Raw genomic sequence first — 22695 nt, 5'->3', positions numbered from 1 at the left:
GGCAAACAGCCCCATCTTTAAGTACCTCAAAGCTTTTCTGAAGACATGTCATTAACATAACAAAGACACCTTTATTGCTCTTATCACTTAGGAAATTCCAAGGATTTTAGGTGCTGTGTCCTGGAAACTGAGGTCGAAGACCAAATACGTATTTCTTATTATAAATCACAATATCACAATCCATTCCCTGGTATTCAAACACGCATCCTTTATAGCAAAACAATCATAAAGGTCAAAAGATGTTGGCACATTACTAGAATCCCATTCAGTCATTAATAACTAACCAGTCCATCATCATATCCTATGAAAGTGTCTCAGGGCTAGGCCACTCAAGTTTGCAGGCTTCCATTTGCTCTTGTCAGGTTCCAGAAGCAGAGTGGTGTAACACTCAATGTATGGCTTCACCCTTTCAGGCATCTGGTATATTCAGGCTAAGAGACATCATCTCTTGCTCTGAGCCTCTTGTAGTATTACTGTAATAATCCATTTCCTTCATTACATAACCATTTATTCATTCCTTTACCCATAGTTACTATTTTTCTTTTTCTTCATTTATACCCAAACTTCTCCACCTTTGGATGGGACGTTAGGTTGAGCCGCTGTGCTGGTCTAGATTGCAGGCAGCAACACTAGTCCAGCAAGTGCCTCCCCTTCCGTCCTCTTCTATTCAGATAAGGTAAGGTTGCATGGGTACAGAGCTAGTGGGCTATCTTTACCAGCCGCAATATAGCCACATTCACTGTGAGCCCCAATTTTGCCAAATGGAGTGAAGGCACATCCTGCCCCATAGGCCCTTAGGAATTTTAACATGAAAGTTAAAAACCTACTTAGAGTTTCTTGCTTAGGAATCATCGCTGTTTCCTGCACTTGTATTTGCAACTCTGGTCATATGCCCACTACATCAGATAGGGGAAAATCAGAAGTCATTACACCAGCGTCCTAGTGTCCTCCTCCCTTGGCAAGAATTGCATAGTCATACCCCCATCCTCCCCAACCCCTTCTTCCCCAGATCCACCAGAAAAGACACGAATTTATCCAGTGCAGGTGCTCCTTTAGTCCCACTCATATAGAGTGTGAACACACACTCCTGAGGAGGATATCTCTCTGCCCGTTGTTGGACATGGGCTGCACAGTGTCTTCCTTGCTCTGAAGAAATAATGCTCAGCTGTCCAAATTGGTGTACTGTCTTCTGTTCCGGTTCTTTTATAGCTCTCTGAGCATTTGCATCTACCACTGGCTAAGAAAAGTCCAGTCTGGAGTCAGTGTCTAGTCCTGTCAAGACCCATTTGTAGCTCCCTGGTGTTACCAGCGTCAGTCTCCCTTGTCAACTATGTTCACGGCCCTCCCATCAGGGAATCTGCCACATAGCCATTTGCAGTCTCTCTCTATTGGCAGACAGTTCTTATTGGCATTTTGGGCCTCAGAGGGTGCAAAAGGAATATGTCTAGATTCAGCCCATCTCTGCACTCTGCAGTACTTCCAGGTTCACTCATTGCATGGACCCAGGTGGCCATCCAAAGGGAGCACATGGGGATATCTGCTTGTCAGTTCCAATCACCTTCCAGACCTGGAAGGGAGTTCTTCTGATGGGCATCACCATGTCCTACTTTAATGCATCTCAAATTCTCATAGTGATTTTCACAGGGCTCTGCCCCATATGGGCATCTTTTTAATAAGCCAGGTTTCCATTGCCCTCCTGCCTTATTATATAGTTAGGCCATTGGCCATTACCATGAGTCAATGAAAAACGACACATGAGGGATTTTCCCACTGTTTAATTCCTTCATCGCTACTGGGAAAACAGCATGTAGTTCAGCCTACTGGGCTGATTTGTTTTTACCTTCTTCAGTCGGAGTGGTCACCTTCCAAATAAGATGTCCGTTCACCATGGAACTGTTATCCATACACCAAGCAGCTCTTTGTTGTTCAGTTGAGAGCTGTTCATAGGACACTGTCCACGTGGCAGTCTGTTCCGACAGCTCCTCACGTGGCTCTAAAGTCAGTCCGAGGGGAGAAAAGGCTCCCTGCTCCTGAGTGCTTCCTCCTTCCTTTCATTCCCCAAGCTGCGTGATCCTGTGTAAATCGTTTCCGTATTATTAAGGAGCTCCTCTGGGCACTCCCATCCCCATTAGGGCATTTCTCCAACATCATCCTAGACATGTTGGGTATTTCATGTTTCAAGGTCATTTTATGTTCTTCAGTCACAGGAATAACTTCAGTTAATAGTGTGTGATAACTAGGTAGTAAATGCCCCTCAAATGGGAATTCTCTGATCCAAGGTCCCAGTAGTCATCACTGGGAGGTAGTCAGATTTTTCCGTAAGCCTCAGTCTGTGCTCCACATGGGGCTATGGCACAGAGAATTTGTCCCTACCAGCTAGCACCCCAGCTTCTATTCCACACTCAGTGGGCTCAGGCAATCTTACTGGTTCCAATTTAGCGTGTCAAGTTAGTAATGCTTGAAGGGCAGAATTACATCCCTTCTGTTCTGCAATACTAGGTAGGGGAAATGTTCCCCAATAAGATAGAGTGTCCATCCCCCAAATACAACCAGGTATAAAAAAACAACCACTTCACCTAAAGCTTGTTCAGATGTTGCAGTTCTCCAAGCTTTTACTGTAATTCCATCAACTCTTATGTTCCTAACTGTAGCCTCCGTTAGGACTTCATCTACAGGTTTTGGGTTTACCATATTAGGTAGGGACGTGTTCCCCAGCCAGACATCATACCCATTGCCATAAAACATCCAGGTAAAAGAGACACAACTTCTTTACATAATACCTGCTGAAACTTTGAACTTTCCTAATCCTATCAGCCATTACATTTTTACTTGCTTTCAATCCAGTTGGAGCAGGAGTCAGGACTTGACCCATAGGCTTTGTTGGCACAGCTCAAGGGACTCCTGTTGTCAAGGAGTCCTGAAAACTTCTCTTCTCCACCCCCTGACCATTTTACCCACTCTTGTGCAGTCTTTGGGTCCCCAAGTAGGGGTCAAGCCAGGGGACCTGGGCCCTTCTGTCAGTCTTTCTCTTGGTTAATCTGTGTAACCACTTCCCCAGTTGGTTGCTGGTCAGGTGTCTCAGTGTAATCTGTACCTTCTGACTTAAATTTCTTCAAATGGGTAAATAGATCTGACTTGTTTGGGGCCCTTTAATGTTGGGAGACCTGCAGGGGGCCCTTTGGCACACCCAACCTTTGGTAGTCCTGTACTAAAACCTTTGTTTTAACCCCCTCAATGTCCATGTTATTTATCCCATTTCTTAATAACCGGCTGAAGATTTCCACCCTGCTGGGCCGGGTCCCGTCACTCTCCCCTTTCTGATTCCTCTTTATTTCATTCTTAACAGAATTTGCTTTATTCACCTTATTTCTTAATAACTGTTTAAAATTTTCCACCTTGTGGGGAAGAGTCTCTTGACTGTCCCATGGGCTTCTTCCCAGTCTCTTGTTAATTAACCTAATGTTTTTATTAGAAATAAGGCCCGTGAAGGGCAGCTGAGATAGCAAATTCGATAAGGCTTCCCGAACTATTTTTCAGTTTTGCAACAGTAGGGTTATATGAAGTGCCCATGTGAAAGGGACCCCCTGAACCACAGCATAGCAGGCATCTTGAGCAGGTGAGTATCCTGGTCATCATAAAGCCAGTCCCACATGGCTTGTCTATGAAGCGTATCAGCTGCTTCATCTGGGTTGTTCCATTTGGCATTTATAAGGGGTGACAGTCCCCCTTCTTCTCAGGGTAAATGGCTTTTATGCAGTCCACCACGCCAGCTGTTCCTTAGGAATAACCCCCTGTTTGGATCCCATATAGCCATGTGTGATTGTTCCACAGTGAACTGTGTGTGTGGTCTATCAACCCAAACATGCTTTTCCTTCTGCAGCATTCAAAACCAAAGACACAGCTCCTGAATCAGTCTCATAATCCATTTTAGTAAAGGTTCCTCGGGAAGCTGATGATACCCATCCACAGAATGAGACAATTTCTTCACACTATACCTTCTACTTTCAGTACTTTCCTGGTTTTGTCTTCCCTCCAAGTTGACAGCCTTCTTGGTGACCAGAGATCTTAAAGGTCCTTTCTGTTGTCCCTGCATAATTCTTACCTTAGGGGGCAACTTTGAGGCTAGTGGCCAAAATGCAGACTCACTGAAATCTGAGGATGATCTGGTATCAAGGCTGCATCCTGCATTCTCTTTTACTTCTACTCTAGCTGTTACAGGTAGCAGTAACCAAGAGATTGAATATTTTGCCTTTTCCTTATTAATTTGGATTTCCTTATGCATCCAGTGACCAACTCCTGAAGAGTTGGAACCATCTTCAGATGCCATTGGTAAATTTTACCTTCAGTAACTGAGCGCAGCACAGCCACTGTTCCACACCACAAGTGACTATGTGGCCACCCAGGAATCAAAGGTTCTTCATCCCCCACCCTTCCATCTTTCTCTTCCCAAACCACATGTTTCCATGAGTCAGGGCCCTTCTAGCAAGTACCATCTCTGACACCAATTATTTAGGTTTTTGACCCAGTTCTAATATCACCAAGCAATTCTAGGACACCAGCTGGGTGTCCTGCAGTTCAACTCACTTCTGACACTAGCTACCTGGAGATGTCAGATCTCACAGGTTGAGGACTCCGTCCTACAAGACTACTCCCTGCTTTCAGATGCCAGTCTCAAGTCCAGGTTATGACACCTCTGCTTCTGACCCACTAGCCGTAGATTGGTTCTAATAACCCCCTCCTCAGGAAACCCATTTACTCACTAGATTACTGGTTTATTATGAAAGAATATAACTAAGGAACAGCCAGATGGAAGAGCTGCATAGGGCACGGTATGGGGAAAGGGTACGGAGTTTCCATGCCCTCCCAGAGCACACCACTCTCCCCAAATTGCCACATGTTCACCAACCTGAAAGCTCTCCAAAACCCCTTCTTTTGGGTTTTTATGGAGGCCTCATTGCATAGGCATGGTTGATTAAATCATTGGCCACTGGTGATTGAGTCAACCTCTCTTCTCCCAACTGAAGCCGTTCTCCCCCCCACCAGAGTTGAGGTGGGAGGGGGGAACAGAAAGTTCCAGCCCTCTAATCTTGTGGTTGGCTCCCCTGGCAATCAGCCCCCATCTTTAGGTTTCCTAAGGGCTTTCCAAAGACACCTCATTAACATAACAAAAGACGTTTATTGCTCTTTATTGCTTAGGAAATTCCAAGGGTTTTGAGAGCTGTGTGCTAGAAACTGGGGATGAAGATGAAATATGTATTCCTTATTATAAATCACAAATCGCAAATACTATATTCTGACCAGGAAGCATTTGTCCCAGGAATGGCCAAATGGTTCAAACTATAGGAAACCAGTTTACGTAGTTCAATACGTGAACAGATTAAAGGAGAAAAAGGATTTCAGTAGAGTTGAAAAGTATTTGCTGGAATTAACAACCATCCTGATAACTCTTAGCTAATTAGGATTAGAAGGGTATGTGTGTACTAGAAAATCAAAGCAATCAGACCTAATGATAAAACATTAGAAACCTTGTAATTATAAGGATGCTTCTGTCACTGTCACTCTTTAACATTGCTCAAAATTAGAGGACAGCAAAAAAATTGCCCACAGCCTGTTTTGGTAATGAAGTGTTATTGGGACACACCTGTGCTCGTTTTTTAATATATTGGTTACATATTGTTTACAGCTGCTTCTGTATTAAGCAGCAGAATTGACTAGTTGCAAGAGAGACTGGCCCACAAGCCTACAATATTTACTATCTGGCCCTTTTCAGAAAAAGTTTGCTGACCAAACCTTTTTTTTTTTTTTTTTTTGGTGAAGAAGATTGGCCCTCAGCTAACATCTGTGCCAGTCTTCCTCTATTTTTTGTATGTGAGACACTGCCTCAGCATGGCATGATGAGCAGTGTGTAAGTCTGCGTCTGGGACCTGAACCCACGAACCCCAGGCCAAGGAAGCAGAGCACGTGACCTTAACCACTATACCACCAGGCTGGCCCCTGACCAAACGTTTTTGTGCTAGATGTCTGAGCATTGCAAAAGAACAATTTTTATTTTATTTTTAGGAATGTATATTGGAAAGAAATAGACATGCTCAAAGAACAAAGCATCAAAACTATACATTAATAAAACAAAAGTATATATACTAATAGCAAAATTTATGACATATTGCTAAGTAAAAATAAAACTGCCTCTGGTATGGTCCATATATACACATATGTATACACACACATATATATACTTTAAAATGTATGTAAATAGGGAAAAAAAGGCCTGGAAAGATATACAACAAATTGTTAATGTGGTTAACTCTGAAGAGTGGTATTCTGAGGGTGTCATTTGCTTTTTACTTTGCCTTTTTTTCTGTTGTGATTGTTTTATTTTCTTGTCATGAAGTTCAAAATTAAGAAGATGCAAAAGTGTATTGAGATGCCTTCTTTTTATTCCTGCTATTCAGCTCTCCTCCTTTGTTGCTTTTTATCCATCTTGAGGTGTTTAATTCTTTGCCTCTTTATTGTTGGAATTTTTTATTTAAAGGAATAGAAATTAGCCCTTTAGCGAATTGTAATCAGCATATATGTTAGTGAAAATGTGGACAAAAGTTCACACAATTTATGTTTGTTAAATAAAAATGACCCCTGCGTGTCCCCTCCTTCCCGTTAAAAACGCTGCTATTCTGGATTTTTGCTGATGATGTTGAGTACCTTGTTTCTCTAAAGGATGATCCTGGGCCTAGCAGCATAAGCATCACCTGGAAACTTGCTACAAATGCCGGCTCTCGGGCCCTATCCCGGAGCCACTGAATCACGATCTGCAGCTTTACAAGATCTTCAGGTGTTTCGTGTGTGTGTCACATTTGAGAAGCACAGCTCTACTGTGTCTCTGAGGACCTTAGATACATCTGTGCATCTGTATTGTGACCAAACTCAGTGGGGTGGTCTCGTGGTGAGTGTGGAGCTGAAAAGCACAGCCAAGGCGGAAGTAGGTGAGGTGAAGGTTTATGGTTTGCACAAGCAATGGAGGACACGGGGGATAGGTCTCAATGCACTGTCCCCCTGAGCTCAGTGCTGGTGGAAACTTTATACTCAAGAGAGCAGAAGACACCAGGTTTATGTGTAACGACTGTGTTCGTACAGGGCACGCGCATGGCAGGTACACATGCTTTTACATATGATGCATGATCTGAAAATGGCTGCTGGGACCCTCCCATAGGAGGAGACCTTAAGATGCTAATGAGTTTAAGGTAACTCTAGGACACTTGGTACTGGAATAACTTGCAGGGAACTTGCTGTAAACGTGTAAGTTTTCCTTGCAAGATAGCAACATTTGCAAAATGGGGACATCAATTTCTGCAAAATGGAACACAGTTTTTTCTTGTCTGAGAAACAGTTGACAGACCATGTTGTTGATCAGATCCTCAGTAAGCCTTTCTTTGCCTCGTGCCCTGGTCACAGTATCTGCTGTTTCTCGTCCTTGAAACATAGTGCAGTGTACGTTGTGAAAGAGAAGACTCAGAGCAGGGTCCCCGGTTGCTGGGCTGTTCGCAGCAACTTTACTTGGAAGCTCTTTTCTTAATAATGTACTTTTTCCCTTGGAACCTACTGTGGAGTTTCCAATTCAGTGGTCTTACGTGGGACATAGAAAACTGGTTTTGTTAAAACAGCATCTCAGGTGATTGTTAATACATAGTGCGTTTGGGAATCACTGTATGGATCCATTGTACACACACATATACTCCTCTGGACTGTACCTAACACCCTAAAACAGAGCACCCATGTCACTCCTGCATAGCAAGCAGTGAATTTGTTCTCTCATTTCTGTGTAGGTGAGTAAGTGATTTGACGGGAGCAGATACAGGTTGGGTCAGGTAGGATGTAACCGTGGTTCATGCTGTCCTTGACATTATTTGATATGTGTTAACTTATTCGCCTGGAAATGAAGTTTCCAGGATACTGTTCTACAAATTAATTGAACAGTTCTTTTCTGAATGGGTTGAAGCCGTAATATCCCTCTTTCTGGTAGGAATTTTATGATTTTAAAAAGAGCCGGTATTTCTCTTTTAGCACTAATCTTATTATTAGCCTGAAGTGACGCTGAATGTAGAAGCAGGTCTTACGCCCTCTGACACTGAGCTCTGGTAGATGGAGTCACTGGATTAAGACTTAGATTATATGTGGACAACAAAACAAGCTTGCTGTGGACATTTTGAACAAAGTAGACGTGTGCAGCATTGCTGTGACTTTCGTAGCTTTGTAACTTCATACAGTTGGCAGTATAACTGTTTCTCAAGGTTTGTCATAATCTATATTAAAAGTAAAATAGAGACTTTAAAGTGTCACTTATAGCCTGTTCCAATGATATTTTTTAATGTATGATAAATAATACCAATTTCATTTTTCCCTAGGCTCAAAGTCTGACTCCCCAGGACTACAATCTGAGGTGGTCAGGCCTTTTGGTGACAGTGGGCGAGGTCCTGGAAAAGAGTTTACTAAATGTCAGCCGGACTGATTGGCATGTGACTTTCACTGGCATGTCTCGTCGACAGATGATCCACAGTGCAGCGAAGGCACTAGCGGGCATGTATAAACAGCGCCTGCCGCCCAGGACCCTGTGAGAAAAGACTGAGCCCGGATGCTGACGCTCCTCACTTGGGGCTCGATAGTAAAGAAGAGATTGTACCTTCTTAAATGGGATAACCTCGGTGAATCCAGCAGTTTTGATGGTTTTCCTTTAGGCTGCAGGGGTTTTTTTTTTCTTAGAAAGACATGGTGTCATTCCAGTAGATGAAAATAAACACATCCTTTTTATGATGATATAATTTCATATACTGTAGTTCTCAAAAAAAATTATATAAATATTTTTATAGGACAGTTTGATATACCAAATTTATAAGGTGCAAATTCATGTGCTAAGACATTTAACTTAATTATATGTACTTGATTGTTTTTTAAGACATAGTTAATTAAAGAACATGTGTACTGAATATTCTTTAAAAGCATTGTTTCTTTTAATTCATGATTAATCTTGTCACTGTCAGGCTTTGAAGCTTTCTGTGCACGTGATCTTAGGCCTGATGCTGAGTGGTGTGCTCAACAATCTACCTGAAGACACCCGCTTGGTGGGAGACGGCGTGCGTTTCTATGCATATTTTTAACATGGGCCAAAGTAACAGAATTGATCCTTTTCTTTTTGGTTGTCGTGTACACACAGTCTGAAAAATTCTACTTTTTTCTTTTGTTTAAATAAGTTTTGGCATTTCATAGATTTATACTATGAACATTAGGGTAATACATTTTATTCTTCATTGCTGTATGGCAACTAAGTGGCAAATCATTCAATTATATTTTAAATCAGAAGCATTTGTGTTATTTTCATATAATACTGTGCGCTGCTTCCAAGAAGACTTGACAACAGCCGTTGTTTGTGCTTCCACTCTATTTTCCTAACTGTAATAGAGAAATCTGAGAGGGAATTACTTTGTTGTTGATGAAATGGTATGTTTCTTATTTTAGTTAAGGTTACTTCTCATTTAGTTTGCCTTAAACACTGCTTTTCTAAGTTTGTGCCATTCTGCCTTTACTTTTTATGAAAGTTTTCAAAGAAACTGTTTTGTATTCAATCTGGTTTGTTTAGTCCATTATGTTTGTGTCTAGTGTAAAAGCTTTTTTTCTCCCCCAATAATATATATTTTACCACTTTTCAATTTATACAAATCAAAATTAAATAGCTTGTCTTATACTTTTCAACTCTATGCATTCAAATAACTTTTTGACAATAATTTCTTATATAAATGTAATTTAATTTTTATTTACTCTTTTATACAGTTCTCTAGATGTGAAAGAATTAGCACAGTCTTATAAAGGGTGTTGAGCCTCTTATCCTGCCTGTCACCATTACATGTAATGTTTGCTTTGTATTAACATTACTTCAAATACTTATTTGATTTTTGCTATTTTTTTTCTGAGTCTGAGAAAAATAAGTATTAATTTTGCAACTATGGTATATGTTAATTTCCAAGCACTGTGTAATGACTGTTCAGTGAAATTCACACTTCTGTGTCATTAAAAGTAATGAGAGAGAGAAAAGAGATGTAACCAGTTGCAATGGCATAATAGGGACAGAATACTTTTTCCCCCTCTACTGGTATTTATTAACACTGCATCTATATTTTCTCCATTTTTCATGAATAAGAAAAAGAAGGCTTTCCCCTCCATTTGCTTCTATCTTTTATTTTTCAAAAGCTACCCTTTTGTAACAGTATTTTTATCATGACATATTTTATTTGCCTGATGACAAATCATGATTAAAGATGAAGGGAAGTATGTCCTACTTAAAATCTTTCTGCTACTTTCCCTCCTATTACAGGGAAATTTTACAGATCCTAAAAATGTCTGAGTTTTAATTTTCTTTTCATCTCACTAAGTCTTGAAGATCTTACTCGATGCTTTTGAGGGTTGTTTTCATAGAACCACAGACACTGACATCGCATCCCACTACACTTTCCCCAGAATCCTCAGATGGCGGTGGCAGTTACCCTGTGGCTGGGTTGAAGGCAGATAATTTCCCTGCACCTGGTGCTTGGATAAGCCTTCTGTTCCCTGGAACAGTGTGAGCGGGTGAGGAGGATTAGGAAAGGGCAGATGGAAAAGATAAACACGTCATCTGGTTCTGGCCGCTCTGATTCTTGTTTTGGCCCAGAGTTATCTTTGAAAGGCATCAGAGCATGACTGACTCCACATGCTCAGCCTTACCAACCCCTTGTGTATTTTTTCATCCTTAGATTTCCATTTTGTTCAAAGGGCAAGAAAAGGAACTCATTATCTCTCACACACCACAGCAGCTTAGCCAGGCGGTCTTTTAATGTTGGTATTTTGGCATAAGATATGCTGATCCTCATTCTATGGCCATAGTGCCCTTGTCATCCTAAGCTACCCCTTGTTCTTCTGTCTCCCTGTTCATTTCCTTAGAACGCCCACGTTAGCATTCTTTAGGGAGAGTTGGACTGGGAGCTATTTGCTTTCTTCTCCCTCAAGCTTTTTAGGAAAACCTGTCTTTAACACAGTTCTTTACCACTGTTGTTTTGGTCATGTTTGTGATATATTTTGTTTTCCTCTAAAGTGCTCCAGGAACTATTTATTGAATGTTATAAGCTTGTACACTTTTTTGTTTTGAGCAAGATTAGCCCTGAACTAACAGCTGCTGCCAGTTCTCCTCTTTTTGTTGAGGAAGACTGGCCCTTAGCTACCATTCGTGCCCATCTTTGTCTACTGTGGGACGCCTGCCACAGCATAGCTTGACAAGCGGTGCAGAAGTCTGCACCCAGGATCCGAACCGGCGAACCCCAGGCCGCCAAAGCAGAACGAGTGAACTACTGCACCACCGGGCCAGCCCCAAGCTTGTATACCTTTTAAATTAAATAGTGTGAAAAAACATGAAAAATGCAGGAAGAGTAATTTAATGTCAACCTCAGTTGATAAGAAGGTACTTAGATTATTCAGTTCAGGATCCCCCATTCTTAAGTTTGTCAGGTAAGCCTGGACCTAGAGCTGTGCCGCAGACTTCTGGAGCTGGAAAGCTTTAGACAGTGCTAGTGGTTTTCTCTTCTGAGTCTTTTATTAATTCTTCCCCCTTCTTTGTTCCTCTTTCAAGGATTAATGAGGTAGAAAATTGAGATGAATGAATATACACAAAATGGTAGTATGATAGGATAAGTAGAGTACAGATGAAAACAATATGTACATCTATTAAAAGTTATGCAAATTAGTGATATACTCAGGGTCAACTAAATTACTTTAATATGTTATTGAATTTACTTTCTTTTTGGCTAGAAAAAATTCTAAACTGGAGTTGTTCTTTGAAGCCAAACTGATAAATATTCTATGTTCTAAAAGATGTTGGGTTATGCATAAATTAAGAAACTTGGATTTTTACTCTCGTATATGGTTTTCATTTTTAAGATACTGTGCAGGATGATGTATTGGATAAAACCAATTTTGTAAGTATGTAAATATGTCATAAATAAATAATACCTCAACTTATTTCTCCAAGGTATATAGTGATTTTTTTTAAATGTTGATTCATATTAATAGATTAAAAGGATTCATATTCCTTTGTTGTCTAAACTGACTACTAGTTGTCAAGAATTCGTAGGGAACAGCACCTTTAAACATCATCTTTCAAGTGAAACTATAACATTCAAATATACCAGAATTGCTGACTTCAAGGTTAAAGAAGTCAGAATATTTAGGGGAGAGGAGGCACTGGAAACAGAGGTGACAGACAAGAAGTGTTGAGGCCTGTGTTCATGAGGAGACCTCTGGAGTGCTGAGTTTAATTCACCCATGACCTCCACAAATGTCATCTTTAGAAATAAATAAATAGGGGCCAGCCCAGTGGTGCAGTGGTTAAGTTCACACATTCTGCTTCCGCAGCCCGGGGATCGCCGGTTCGGATCCCAGGTGCAGACATGGAACCACTTGGCATGCCATGCTGTGGTAGGCGTCCCACATATAAAGCAGAGGGAGATGGGCACGGATGTTAGCTTAGGGTCAGTCTTCCTCAAAAGATAAATAAATAAAGATTTGTTACCATATTTGCTATTCTGAGCCTGTGATCCCAGGGTGAGAGATTTTTGTTTTGATTTGGTAGGGGAAGAGAGAGTTGCCAAAAGACAACAGAGTATTGATTTAGCGTTTTTGTTTGTTTGCCAAGAGACAACAATATAGGCATACTTCATTTTATTGCAAGACCCTCCACCAGCAAAAAGATACAACTTACTGAAGGCTTAGATGATTCTTGGCATATTTTAGCAGTAAAATATTTTTTTAATTAAGGTATGTACATTGTTATTTTAGACATAATGCTATTGCACGCTTAATAGACTACAGTATAGTGTAAACATAACTTTTATATGCCCTGAAAAACCAAAAAACTTGTGTGACTTGCTTTATTGCGATATTTGCTGTATTGCAGTGGTCTGGAACCAAACCCACAATGTCTCCAAGGTATGCCTGTATTGTTTTCAGTAGACTAGAAGAACACCTATTCAGGTTCCAGGAAAGGACCAGTTAAATTTATTTTTTTTTTAATTTTATTTTCTTGATATTTCACAACTCTTATAGTGTATAAGCTTTCATTTTGTTTTGAAGATTAGCCCTGAGCCAACATCTGCCACCAATCATCGTCTTTTTGCTGAGGAAGATTGGCCCTGAGCTAACATCCGTGCCCATCTTCCTCTACTTTATATGTGGGACGCCTACCACAACATGGCTTGGTAAGCAGTGCATAGGTCTGTGCCCAGGATCTTAACCAGCAAACCCTAGGCCTCTGAAGCAGAGTGTGTGAACTCAAATGTTACACCACAGGGCTGGCCCATACTTTTTTCTTTTTTTTTGGTGAAGAAGATTGGCCCTGTGCTAACATCTGTTGCAAGTCTTCCTCTCTTTTTGCTTGAGGAAAATTGTCACTGAGCTAACATCTATGCCAATTTTCCTCTATTTCCTATGTGGGATGCCACCACAGCATGGCTTGGTGAGCAATGTGTAGGTCCGTGCCTGGGATCCAAACTCACGTACTCTGGGCCACTAAAGTGGAGCATGCAAACTTAACCACTACAGCTCCGGTTCAGCCTCTAAATTTATACTTTGTTTTAGAATTAGTTGGAGGAGAAAAAAAATATTGGCCCATATTGAGGAGATCCAAAAATTTACAGAGGAAGGAAATCTTTGAAATTATCCTTAAAGTGAACTCATTTTAAGAATTTAAAGCAGTAATAAAGGAAAAAGGAAGTAACATTTATGTGATAAGTACCCGTTGTTGGTTAAGCACTGCAGTAGAAACTTATTTTTATAGACGAGGTAACAAACAGATTAAGCTAGTTACTCAGTATCATCACAAACAAATAAGTTGCAGAGATGGAAGTCAAACGGAGTGTGTGACTTGCTAACCCAATCTCTTCCACAACATCCTGAATATTTGCTTCAGAAAGTTAGGGGTACACAATTAATCCTATGAATATTCTTGAATTCAACTAATGGCATGAGGACTTTGGGCCTTAGCATAATGTTACAATATTGTGTTTAAGGAAAACTATTTTTACTCCATGTTTTTCATTTTAGTTTGAAACGGCAGTTTTGATCTTTGCTTCTGGTATGAAAATATATTTGTGATACTTGAATATTTGACTGTGAAATATGAGAAACCATGAACTTAATTTGAGTATCATTTTTAGGATAAAAGCCAGAAATGTTCTTGTTCAGCTAGTTTTCAAACAAGGTACTGACCACATATCTTTTAAAATATTTTAAAAATAATTTGTGGCTGCTCCCAGGACCACACTTTGAGAACCACTGCTTAAACAAGAATCCCAACTTGTTCTGCATATCCTAAGATATTTCAGAGAGAGTGACATCACCAGATAGCAACACAGGTCATTTCCTGACTTCACTCCACCTCACAAAAAGAACAACTAACTAGTCATGGACAAGACATCACTGGAGAGAATCCTAGAACATGGGTGAGGCTGAAGCACCCCCTTACACCACAGAGACCCAGACCGCTTTAGAAGGGTAAGAGGAGAGCCTACACACCCACCTCATGGCCCCTCCCCCAGGCTAGTGCACCACCTCAGTTCTTCCCTGAGAGTATGTTTCCTCCAGTGGGAAAAGAGAGCCCAGGATGGACATCCAGCTCCTCTAGGGTTGTGTGTCACTTCCTGAGAGCCCACACTCTGGTCTGGCCCCATGGAGATTAAGGGAGAATCTGATTGTGATGGAAAGAAGGGGGTGGGCTTGCCACAACTGGCACTCAGATTTTAGCAGATTGAGTTCCTACCTGCAGCACCAAGTAGCAGTCCCAACCAGGGGCTTAGCTCATGTGCAGAATCAAGTTGGTGAAGCAGTCTGACCAGGGAGCTCAGCAGGGTGCAAGTCTTTCTGAGTCAAGTCCTCCAAGCAAGAGCCTCACCAGCCCTGGAGCCTGATCTTACCCCACCCAGGCAGGAGAGCTGAGTCATAGCACCGCCAAGTGCTGAGTGTAACTCCCAGCACCGTCTGACGAGAAAGGCACCTAAAAACACCTGGAAGCTGCATAGCCTGGCAACACTCAGCATACAGCAAGGAGAGCTGATCCCCTGGAAGGCCAAGGTTGGGTGTGAGATCTCTGCTCCTCCCAAGCAGAGGAGCTAATTCATAGCCCAGCTCACTGCTAGCTGTAGCTCCCAGCATGTCCTGAGCAGAAAGTCTGATCGGGAAAACCTGGGAGGCTGTTTGGTGTTGGCCATCCCATCAAGGAAACTGAGTCATAGCCCCATCCACTGCTGAGTGAAGCTCCTAGCCCAACCCAAGAGGAAATCCTTGCAGAACACCTGGACAGCTACATAGCCAGCAATGCTCAAGCAGAGAGGCTGGCAGGTAGAGCTGATAGTCTGCAGAGCAAAGCCAATGGCCCTGTTCAGTAGGGAGCATGAGGCATGGGTTAGCTTGAGTCAAGACCTATACAAGCAAAGACTGACAGCCTTGGAGCTGTTTCTCCTGCTGTGCCTAGAGAGGAAACGAATTCATAGCCCTGCTGGTTGCTGAACACAGCCTTCAGCACTCCCGACCAGGGAGCTTAACCAGAGCACACGGGAAGCTGTATAGTCCACCCAACAGCCCTCCTTATAGTGGCACGTGAACAGAGAGCACAGCCCATGGCTTTCCCCATCTGCAGGGCCAAACTGGTAGCCTTGTCTGGCCAGCGAATTCAGTGCATAATCTTGTCTGATTCAGACCCCTAAGCAATAAGGCATGCAGGGAAGCTAATTTATAGCCTCACCTACTGCTGAATATAGTACCCAGTCCTAACCATCTAGTAAGCCTGACCAGACAACAGGCAACCACGGCCCCCATCCTATGACTTGGGCAGGGAACCAAGCCAGCAGTTCTCTCCAACTGTTCTCAGTGGAAACACTCCCTCACACTCAGATCTCCAGCAGTGGCTTCACCCAAAAATAGACCTTGATAGCCCCATCTGCCTAAGGATGTTACCAGCAGACTCATCCAGAAACCAAAACCAAGCTGAGTGGTGAAGAACTGTCTGCCAAAGTGAACCCGTAAAGTCTGAAAGAGGAGACCACTTGCTCAAATGTGCAGATACCGATGTAAGGAGTCAAGCGTCATAAATACCACCAAAGGAAACTAACGGAACTCCAATAACTGACCCTAAAGAAGTGGAATTCTCCAAACTGTCAAACAAAAAATTCACACTAATCCTCTTAAAGAAGGTTAGTGAGCTGCAAGAAAACACAGACAACTAAATGAAAATAGGAATACAGTGCATGAGCAAACAAAGAAGTTCAACAAAGAAATAGAAACCATCAAAAAAAGCAAACAGAAACCCCAGAGCTGAAAAAGACAATGACTGAACTGAAGAATTCAATAAGGAGCTTCAAAAGTAGACTCAACCAAGCAAAGGAAAGAATAAATGACCTAGAAGACAGGACATTTGAAATTATGAAGTCAGAACAGCAAAAAGAAAAAAGAATAAAAAAGAGTGAAGAAAGCCTACAGGACTTAACAGGACACCATCAAAAGAAACAATGTTCACTACAGGAGTTCCAGAAGGAGGAGAGAAAGGGAAAGTATATTTAAAGCAATAATGGCTAAAAACGTCCCAATCCTGGGAAAGAAATGGACATCCAAATCCATGAGGCCCAAAAGACCCCAAGTAGGTTGAATTTGAACAGGCCTATGCCAAAATACATTATAATTAGTCAATAGTCGAGGACAAACAAGGGACTTTGAAAGCAGCAAGAGAAAAGACAGAAGTTACATACAAGGGAAGCCTCATAAGACTACGGGCACATTTCTCAACAGAAACATTTTAGGCCAGGGGAGAATGGGGTGATATATTCAAAATATTGAAAGGAAAAAGTGTCAACCAAAAATTCTATACCTGGCAAAGCTGTCCTTCAGAAATAAAGGAGAGGTAAAGACTTTCCTGAGCAAGCAACAGCTGGAGTTCATCACCACTAGACCTGCCTGACAAGAAATGCTAAAAGGAGTTCTTTGAGTAGAATTAAGAGGATGCTAATTAACATCATAAAAAATAAGGTAGCATAAAACTCACTGGTAGTGGTAAATACCCCACTTTAATACCTCACTCTCAACAGGAATAGATCATCCAGACAGAATAAATAAGGCAACAGCAGATTTGAACAACACTGTAGACAAAATGGACTTAATAGACATATACAGAACATTCTATCTGACAAAAGCAGAACACACATTCTTCTCAAGAGCATATAGAACATTTTCTAGGTTAGACTATATGTTAAGCCACAAAACAAGTCTTAGTAAACTCAAGAAGATTTAAATCATACCAAGAATCTTCTCTGACCACAATGGTGTGAAACCAGAAATCAGTCACAGGAGGAAAATGGAAAAATTCAGAATTCATGGAAATTGAACACTGCTTTCCTGAGCAATCAATGAATCAAAAAAGAAATTAAAGGGGAAGTAAAAGCGTATCTTGGGACAAATGAAAATGGAAACACCATGCACTAAAATTTATAGAATGCAGCAAAAACAGTTCTCTGAGGCATGTTCATAGCAATAAACACGTACATTAAGAAACAAGAAAGATCTCAAATGATCCAACTCTACACCTTCAAGAACTAGAATAAGAAGAAACTAAGCCCAAAGTTAGCAGAAGGAAAGAATAAAGATTAGAGCAGAAACAAATGAAATAGAGAACTGGAAAACAATAGAAAAGAGTAACAAAACTAAGAGTTCATTCTTTGAAAAGATAGACAAAATTAACAAGCCTTTAGCCAGACTAATCAAGGAAAAAAGAGAGAGGAGACCCAAATCAATCAAATTATAAATAAAAAAGGAGACATTACAACTGACACCACAGAAACACAAAGAACATAAGAGGCTACTATGAAAAACTATAGTCCTTAGAATGCACCAATATGGCCATAGAAACCTTTAATTCTGCCAGCTGTTTTCTAAATACTCAATGACACTGCTATGATTGCAGAAAATAGCCTTCAGATGCATGTTACTTATGTGATACAGGTAGTTCTAGCTTTAGAGCCAACTCCACAGCCACACACTTAGGCCAAGTTACAAGATGCATAATATTTACTCCCTAAGATGTTTCTCAACTAGAAAGTATTGGAATTATATTTATAGGTCATAGTATAAGTACCTATAAAGTTGTTTATGCATTCAGTGTCAGAACTGAATTACAGACACTTGGGAGACGGGGACCATGCCTTGCATTCCTTCTGTACATTCTTCGGTGTCCAGCACAGTGGTACTCACAAACTAGTCCATTATTTCAGTAAATATTTACCAAGCTTCCTTAGTCACGCCATTTGGGGATTCTTAGAGAAACAAGCCAATTTTGAAAATTTTGTAGGCTTTAAAAATTCAGTAAATGAAAGGCACTTGCCATTACTGATAGTAATTCAAAAAAATGTTGTTAAAGTTAGAGATGGTGATTGTTCTGTATTCTGTGCCCACATGTGTAAAGTGGAATCCAAGATAAGGAGTTCAGAGCATACACCAGAAAACAATATGGGAGAGAATATGAAGAATAGGTTAGAGTTGAAATGAGCAAAGTCTATTACTTTTTGTATAATTGCAGCTATAAAATGATAACCTTTATGAGGAAATATTTGGTAAGAGGATAAAGTGATATTTTTTAAAAAGAAAACTCTTCCAGTATAATACAGCATAATCCTAATAGATTTTTGGGAAAATTGAAGATCGTTTTTTGATTTGTTGACCTCTTTTGATCAATGGTGATTTTTACCATTCCATACACTCTGAATTATAAACAACTACATGTTACTCACAATGTTTTGTTAAAATGCAAGGAAAAAAATGTTTGGATTCTTTGAATCTGAACAACCCAGAAACTGGAAGATCCCATCCTTAGATCTATACACTTGATTTTCTTATAAAAATAATTTCAGTTATTCTGGCAATATTTATCTGAAAAAGGCAGCCTCTTATAGTAAATTAATCATTGGAATAATCACAGTATCATTATGAGCTTATAGCAAAACAAACCTGCAAAGTTTGTTTACTTTTACTATTTCAATAATGAAGATATTGGACAAAAGTGAAAAACTACAACTATGAAGGAAAAAAGGCAAATATAAATAAAGGATACACATCAAAACAGAGAAAGTCTGGAAGGCAAAAACATAAATATTAGTAAAATACTTCAAAAATCAACTACCATCACAAGGCAAATTTTTATGAAAGCAATTCAGAAAATAAATGAACACATCTATCTTTAAAATATAGAACTCTAAATACTTGATATGTTTAGGACACTCTCAATGCCCAGTTAATTATCATAAATATTTTTTCCTCAGATTTTTCTGGATGCTGTAGAAATCTATAGGATTTATCTACTTACCGTTGTAAAAATTTCCCAGTTGTGAAAAATTAAAATCAATTCTTCAACTTTTAAAAAGGAAAGGAAAGAAAATGGAGAAACTTTTCACTATAACGTAGCATGAAAATAGAGTATTTTGCCATGTCACATGTTAAAAAAGATTGTTATTGACATACACATAAAGTACACAAATAACAAATGAATTGACAAGTTATCACAACATGGATACAATTATGTCTCTGCTGCTCTGGTCGACAAATAGGCCAGCCCCCAGATCCACCACTGGGCCTCCTTGAAATCACCGTCCTCTACCTTCTCCCCGGAGATCACCACTATTTAGTGAATTCTAACACTATAAATAGTTTTGCTTGTTGCTGAATTTTCTCTAAATAGAATTACACAGCATGAATTCTTTTATCCCTGACTTTTCTTCAACATTTTATTTGTGTAAACCACTTGTGTTATGTATAGTAGTATTTGTTCATTTCCCTCGCTGGATAGTGTTCTGTTGTCTGAATATAGCACAATTTATTCATCTTCTCTTTTGTTGCTAGACAGTTGGACTGTTTCCAGCATTTTTTTTCCTTTTACCACAATGACTGTGCATCTGTGAACATCTTGTACAATTATTTGGTACACATACATAGCAGTTCTGTTGGAAATATCCATAAGAGTGGAATTGCTGGGTCATAGAGTTTGTGTATGTTCAACTGTAGTAAGTATTGCCAAAATGTATTCCAAGTGATCATGACAATTTACCTTGCCACCGTCAATATATGATATTTCTACTTGCTCTACATCCTTGCCAACACTTGGCATCATACATATTTTTAATATTATTGTGGTTTTAATTTGCTTTTCTCTGACATGAAAGATAATAAAGTGGAGCAACTTTTCATGTATTTGCCATTTGGATATCCTCCTTTGTGAGGTACCAAGTCTCCTACCCATTTTTCCACTGAATTTTCTATTTTTTAACAGAGTTTTAGAAGTTTTTTATATACTGTAGATAGCACATATTGCAGATAGCTCCCACTTGTCTTTTCATTCCCTCAATGTGACCTTTCAATGAACAAAAGTTTAAATGGTAACATAGATAGATGGTTACCATTCTCTTCCTTTGCTTCCTTTCTTTCCTAGTGCTATTTATGTCCTGTTTAAAATAATCCTTTCTTGGGGTGTGCCCAGTGGCATAGTGGTTAAGTTCATGTGCTCCGCTTTGGCAGCCTGGGGTTCACAGGTTCAGATCCCAGGCAGGGACCTCACACCACTGGTCAAGCCACACTGTGGCAACATCAAACATAGAACAGAGGCAGACTGGTAACAGATGTTAGCTCAGGGCCAATCTTTCTCGCCAAAAGAAAAACCAAAAAAAAAAATCCCAAAACTTTTCTTACCCCAACTCCAAGTTCTTGAGACATTCTATGTTGACTTCTAAAATTTTTTTGTGATAGCTTTCATATTTGAGATTGACAATCCTTCTCAAATTATTTTGTATATGTGTGAATGGTGTGAAATAAGGGTTAAATTAAAAGTTTCTCCCCCACAAAATGGATATCTGCTTGTCCCGACACTGGTTATTGAAAAGACCACCCTTAGATCTGTTAACTTAGAGCACTTTAACTGGATTCACATCCTTCTAACGTATGTGCTTTTTTCTCTCATTCTTAAAGTTGTACATATTTAAAATCTCAGTGTACATTATTGGTTTTGTTTGTAGAGTCAACATTCATTTACATTTACCTACAATTTACCCTTTCCATTGCTCTCTATTCCTTTCTGTATTTCTGAGCTTCCTCCTGTGATTATTTTTCTTCTTCACCCTGAAATTTCACTTCTGATGTTTAAAATAGGAATTTTTAATGAAATGTAACCCTTAAATGCTAGCCATTACTTAAGATTATCTGTCCCAATGCCAGAGAAGTAACTGTGAGACACATCAATGTTTTACTTAGCATGAGACGCATCAATCTCCACTGTGGGTCCTTCTGAAGTGATTTTTCAAGGCTGCTTTTGACTATATAGGCATTTCTATTTTAATTTAATATATATATTCCTGAAAACTTTTTTTTTCTGTATAATTATGGAAATAGAAATTATGGGAAAATATAGGGTTAGGGACAGACCATTCAAAACCTATGTAACTTTGAAACCAGAGTACTAACGAAACCAATGACAACTCCAATTAAAATACTAGCACAATTTTAAAAACATGTTACATTCCTAATAAATAAATAAGACAACCTTACCTTAATGAAAAAGATGGGTTTCTGGTTCAAAATGGTTACGTAGGAGGATCTTGAACTCACTCCTTCCAGTGGACACACTGAATCTACAGCTACATATGGAGCAATTTACAATGAAAAAAACCCTGAATCTAGCTAAGTGATTCCTACACATCGTGCAAATGAGAAAAAAACCCACAGGATGAAGCCAGTAGGAGAGGATGAGACACAACTTGCCATAAAACCTACTTCTGGCTCAGCAATCCACAATCAGAAGGAAACTCACAACCCTAAGCTTCTCCCTGAGGATCAAAAGGTTTGAACCCCACATCTTGACTTGCACTCCAACTTTTATGGTCTGCCCCTGAGAGACGAGCTCCCAAAACATCTGGCTTTGAAAGCCAGTGGGGCTTGTATCCACAAGACCCACAAGACAATAGCAAACTGAGAAATAGTTCTTAAAGGGCTCGTAGGGAATCCCCCACCCCAGTACCCAGTACAGAGGTAGCTGACTGAAAAGTACCCAGAATTTCTGTGAAAGAGGCCAATTTGTTTATCTTCAAGCATTGGACTGAGGGTCAGGCATCTAATTTAACACAAATTTGGGGGGCTACTGACATACTCTCCAAAGATGGTGGCTGGCAGGCATCATCTTTGCACTCTCCTTCTGCTTCATTCCAGCTTGCTGGCATCTCCCAAAAAGGAACTTCTACCCCATTTGGCACCCTGATTTTTGTGGCTGCTGCCCAGAGGACAACTCTAGATCACCTGGCTCTGGTGGCCAGCAGAGCTTACACATGTGGGTCTCACAGAACTGTAACCAATAGAAAAAGAGTTCTCGCCCAGCTATCTCCCCCAAGGCAAGAAGAGAGGCAACAGACTGAGGCACCCACTTTTTCTGTGAAAGAGACCTCTTGGCTTATCTTCACAGCTGTGCCCTTAGGGGCAGGCTTCTATTAAACACACATTGAAGGGACAACTGTAATCCTCTCTAGACAGTGTGGGGGTGGGAGCTATCTTTGCCATCTGACTTTGTCACACTCCAGAGCACTCGTATCTTCTTGAAGGGAGCGTGTACAC

The 22695-nt window shown here is 40.3% G+C and overlaps 1 protein-coding gene across 2 annotated transcripts in view; it reads left to right on the top strand.

Moving 5' to 3' along the window:
• Positions 1 to 12033, top strand: part of PRRC1 (proline rich coiled-coil 1) — a 45946-nt gene extending 33913 nt beyond the window's left edge. For both annotated transcript variants that reach the window (XM_070569360.1, XM_070569359.1), the window contains one exon: positions 8400 to 12033. In XM_070569360.1, coding sequence (XP_070425461.1) covers positions 8400 to 8609 — 210 coding nt within the window. In that variant the 3' untranslated portion in view covers positions 8610 to 12033. The remainder of the gene's footprint in view (positions 1 to 8399) is intronic.
• Positions 12034 to 22695: the final 10662 nt, after the last annotated feature.

Source organism: Equus przewalskii, chromosome 13, assembly GCF_037783145.1.
Source record: "Equus przewalskii isolate Varuska chromosome 13, EquPr2, whole genome shotgun sequence".
NCBI lineage: Eukaryota > Metazoa > Chordata > Mammalia > Perissodactyla > Equidae > Equus > Equus przewalskii.
Note: the sequence above shows the minus strand (reverse complement) of the source record. Positions and strands in the feature narration are given on the sequence as shown.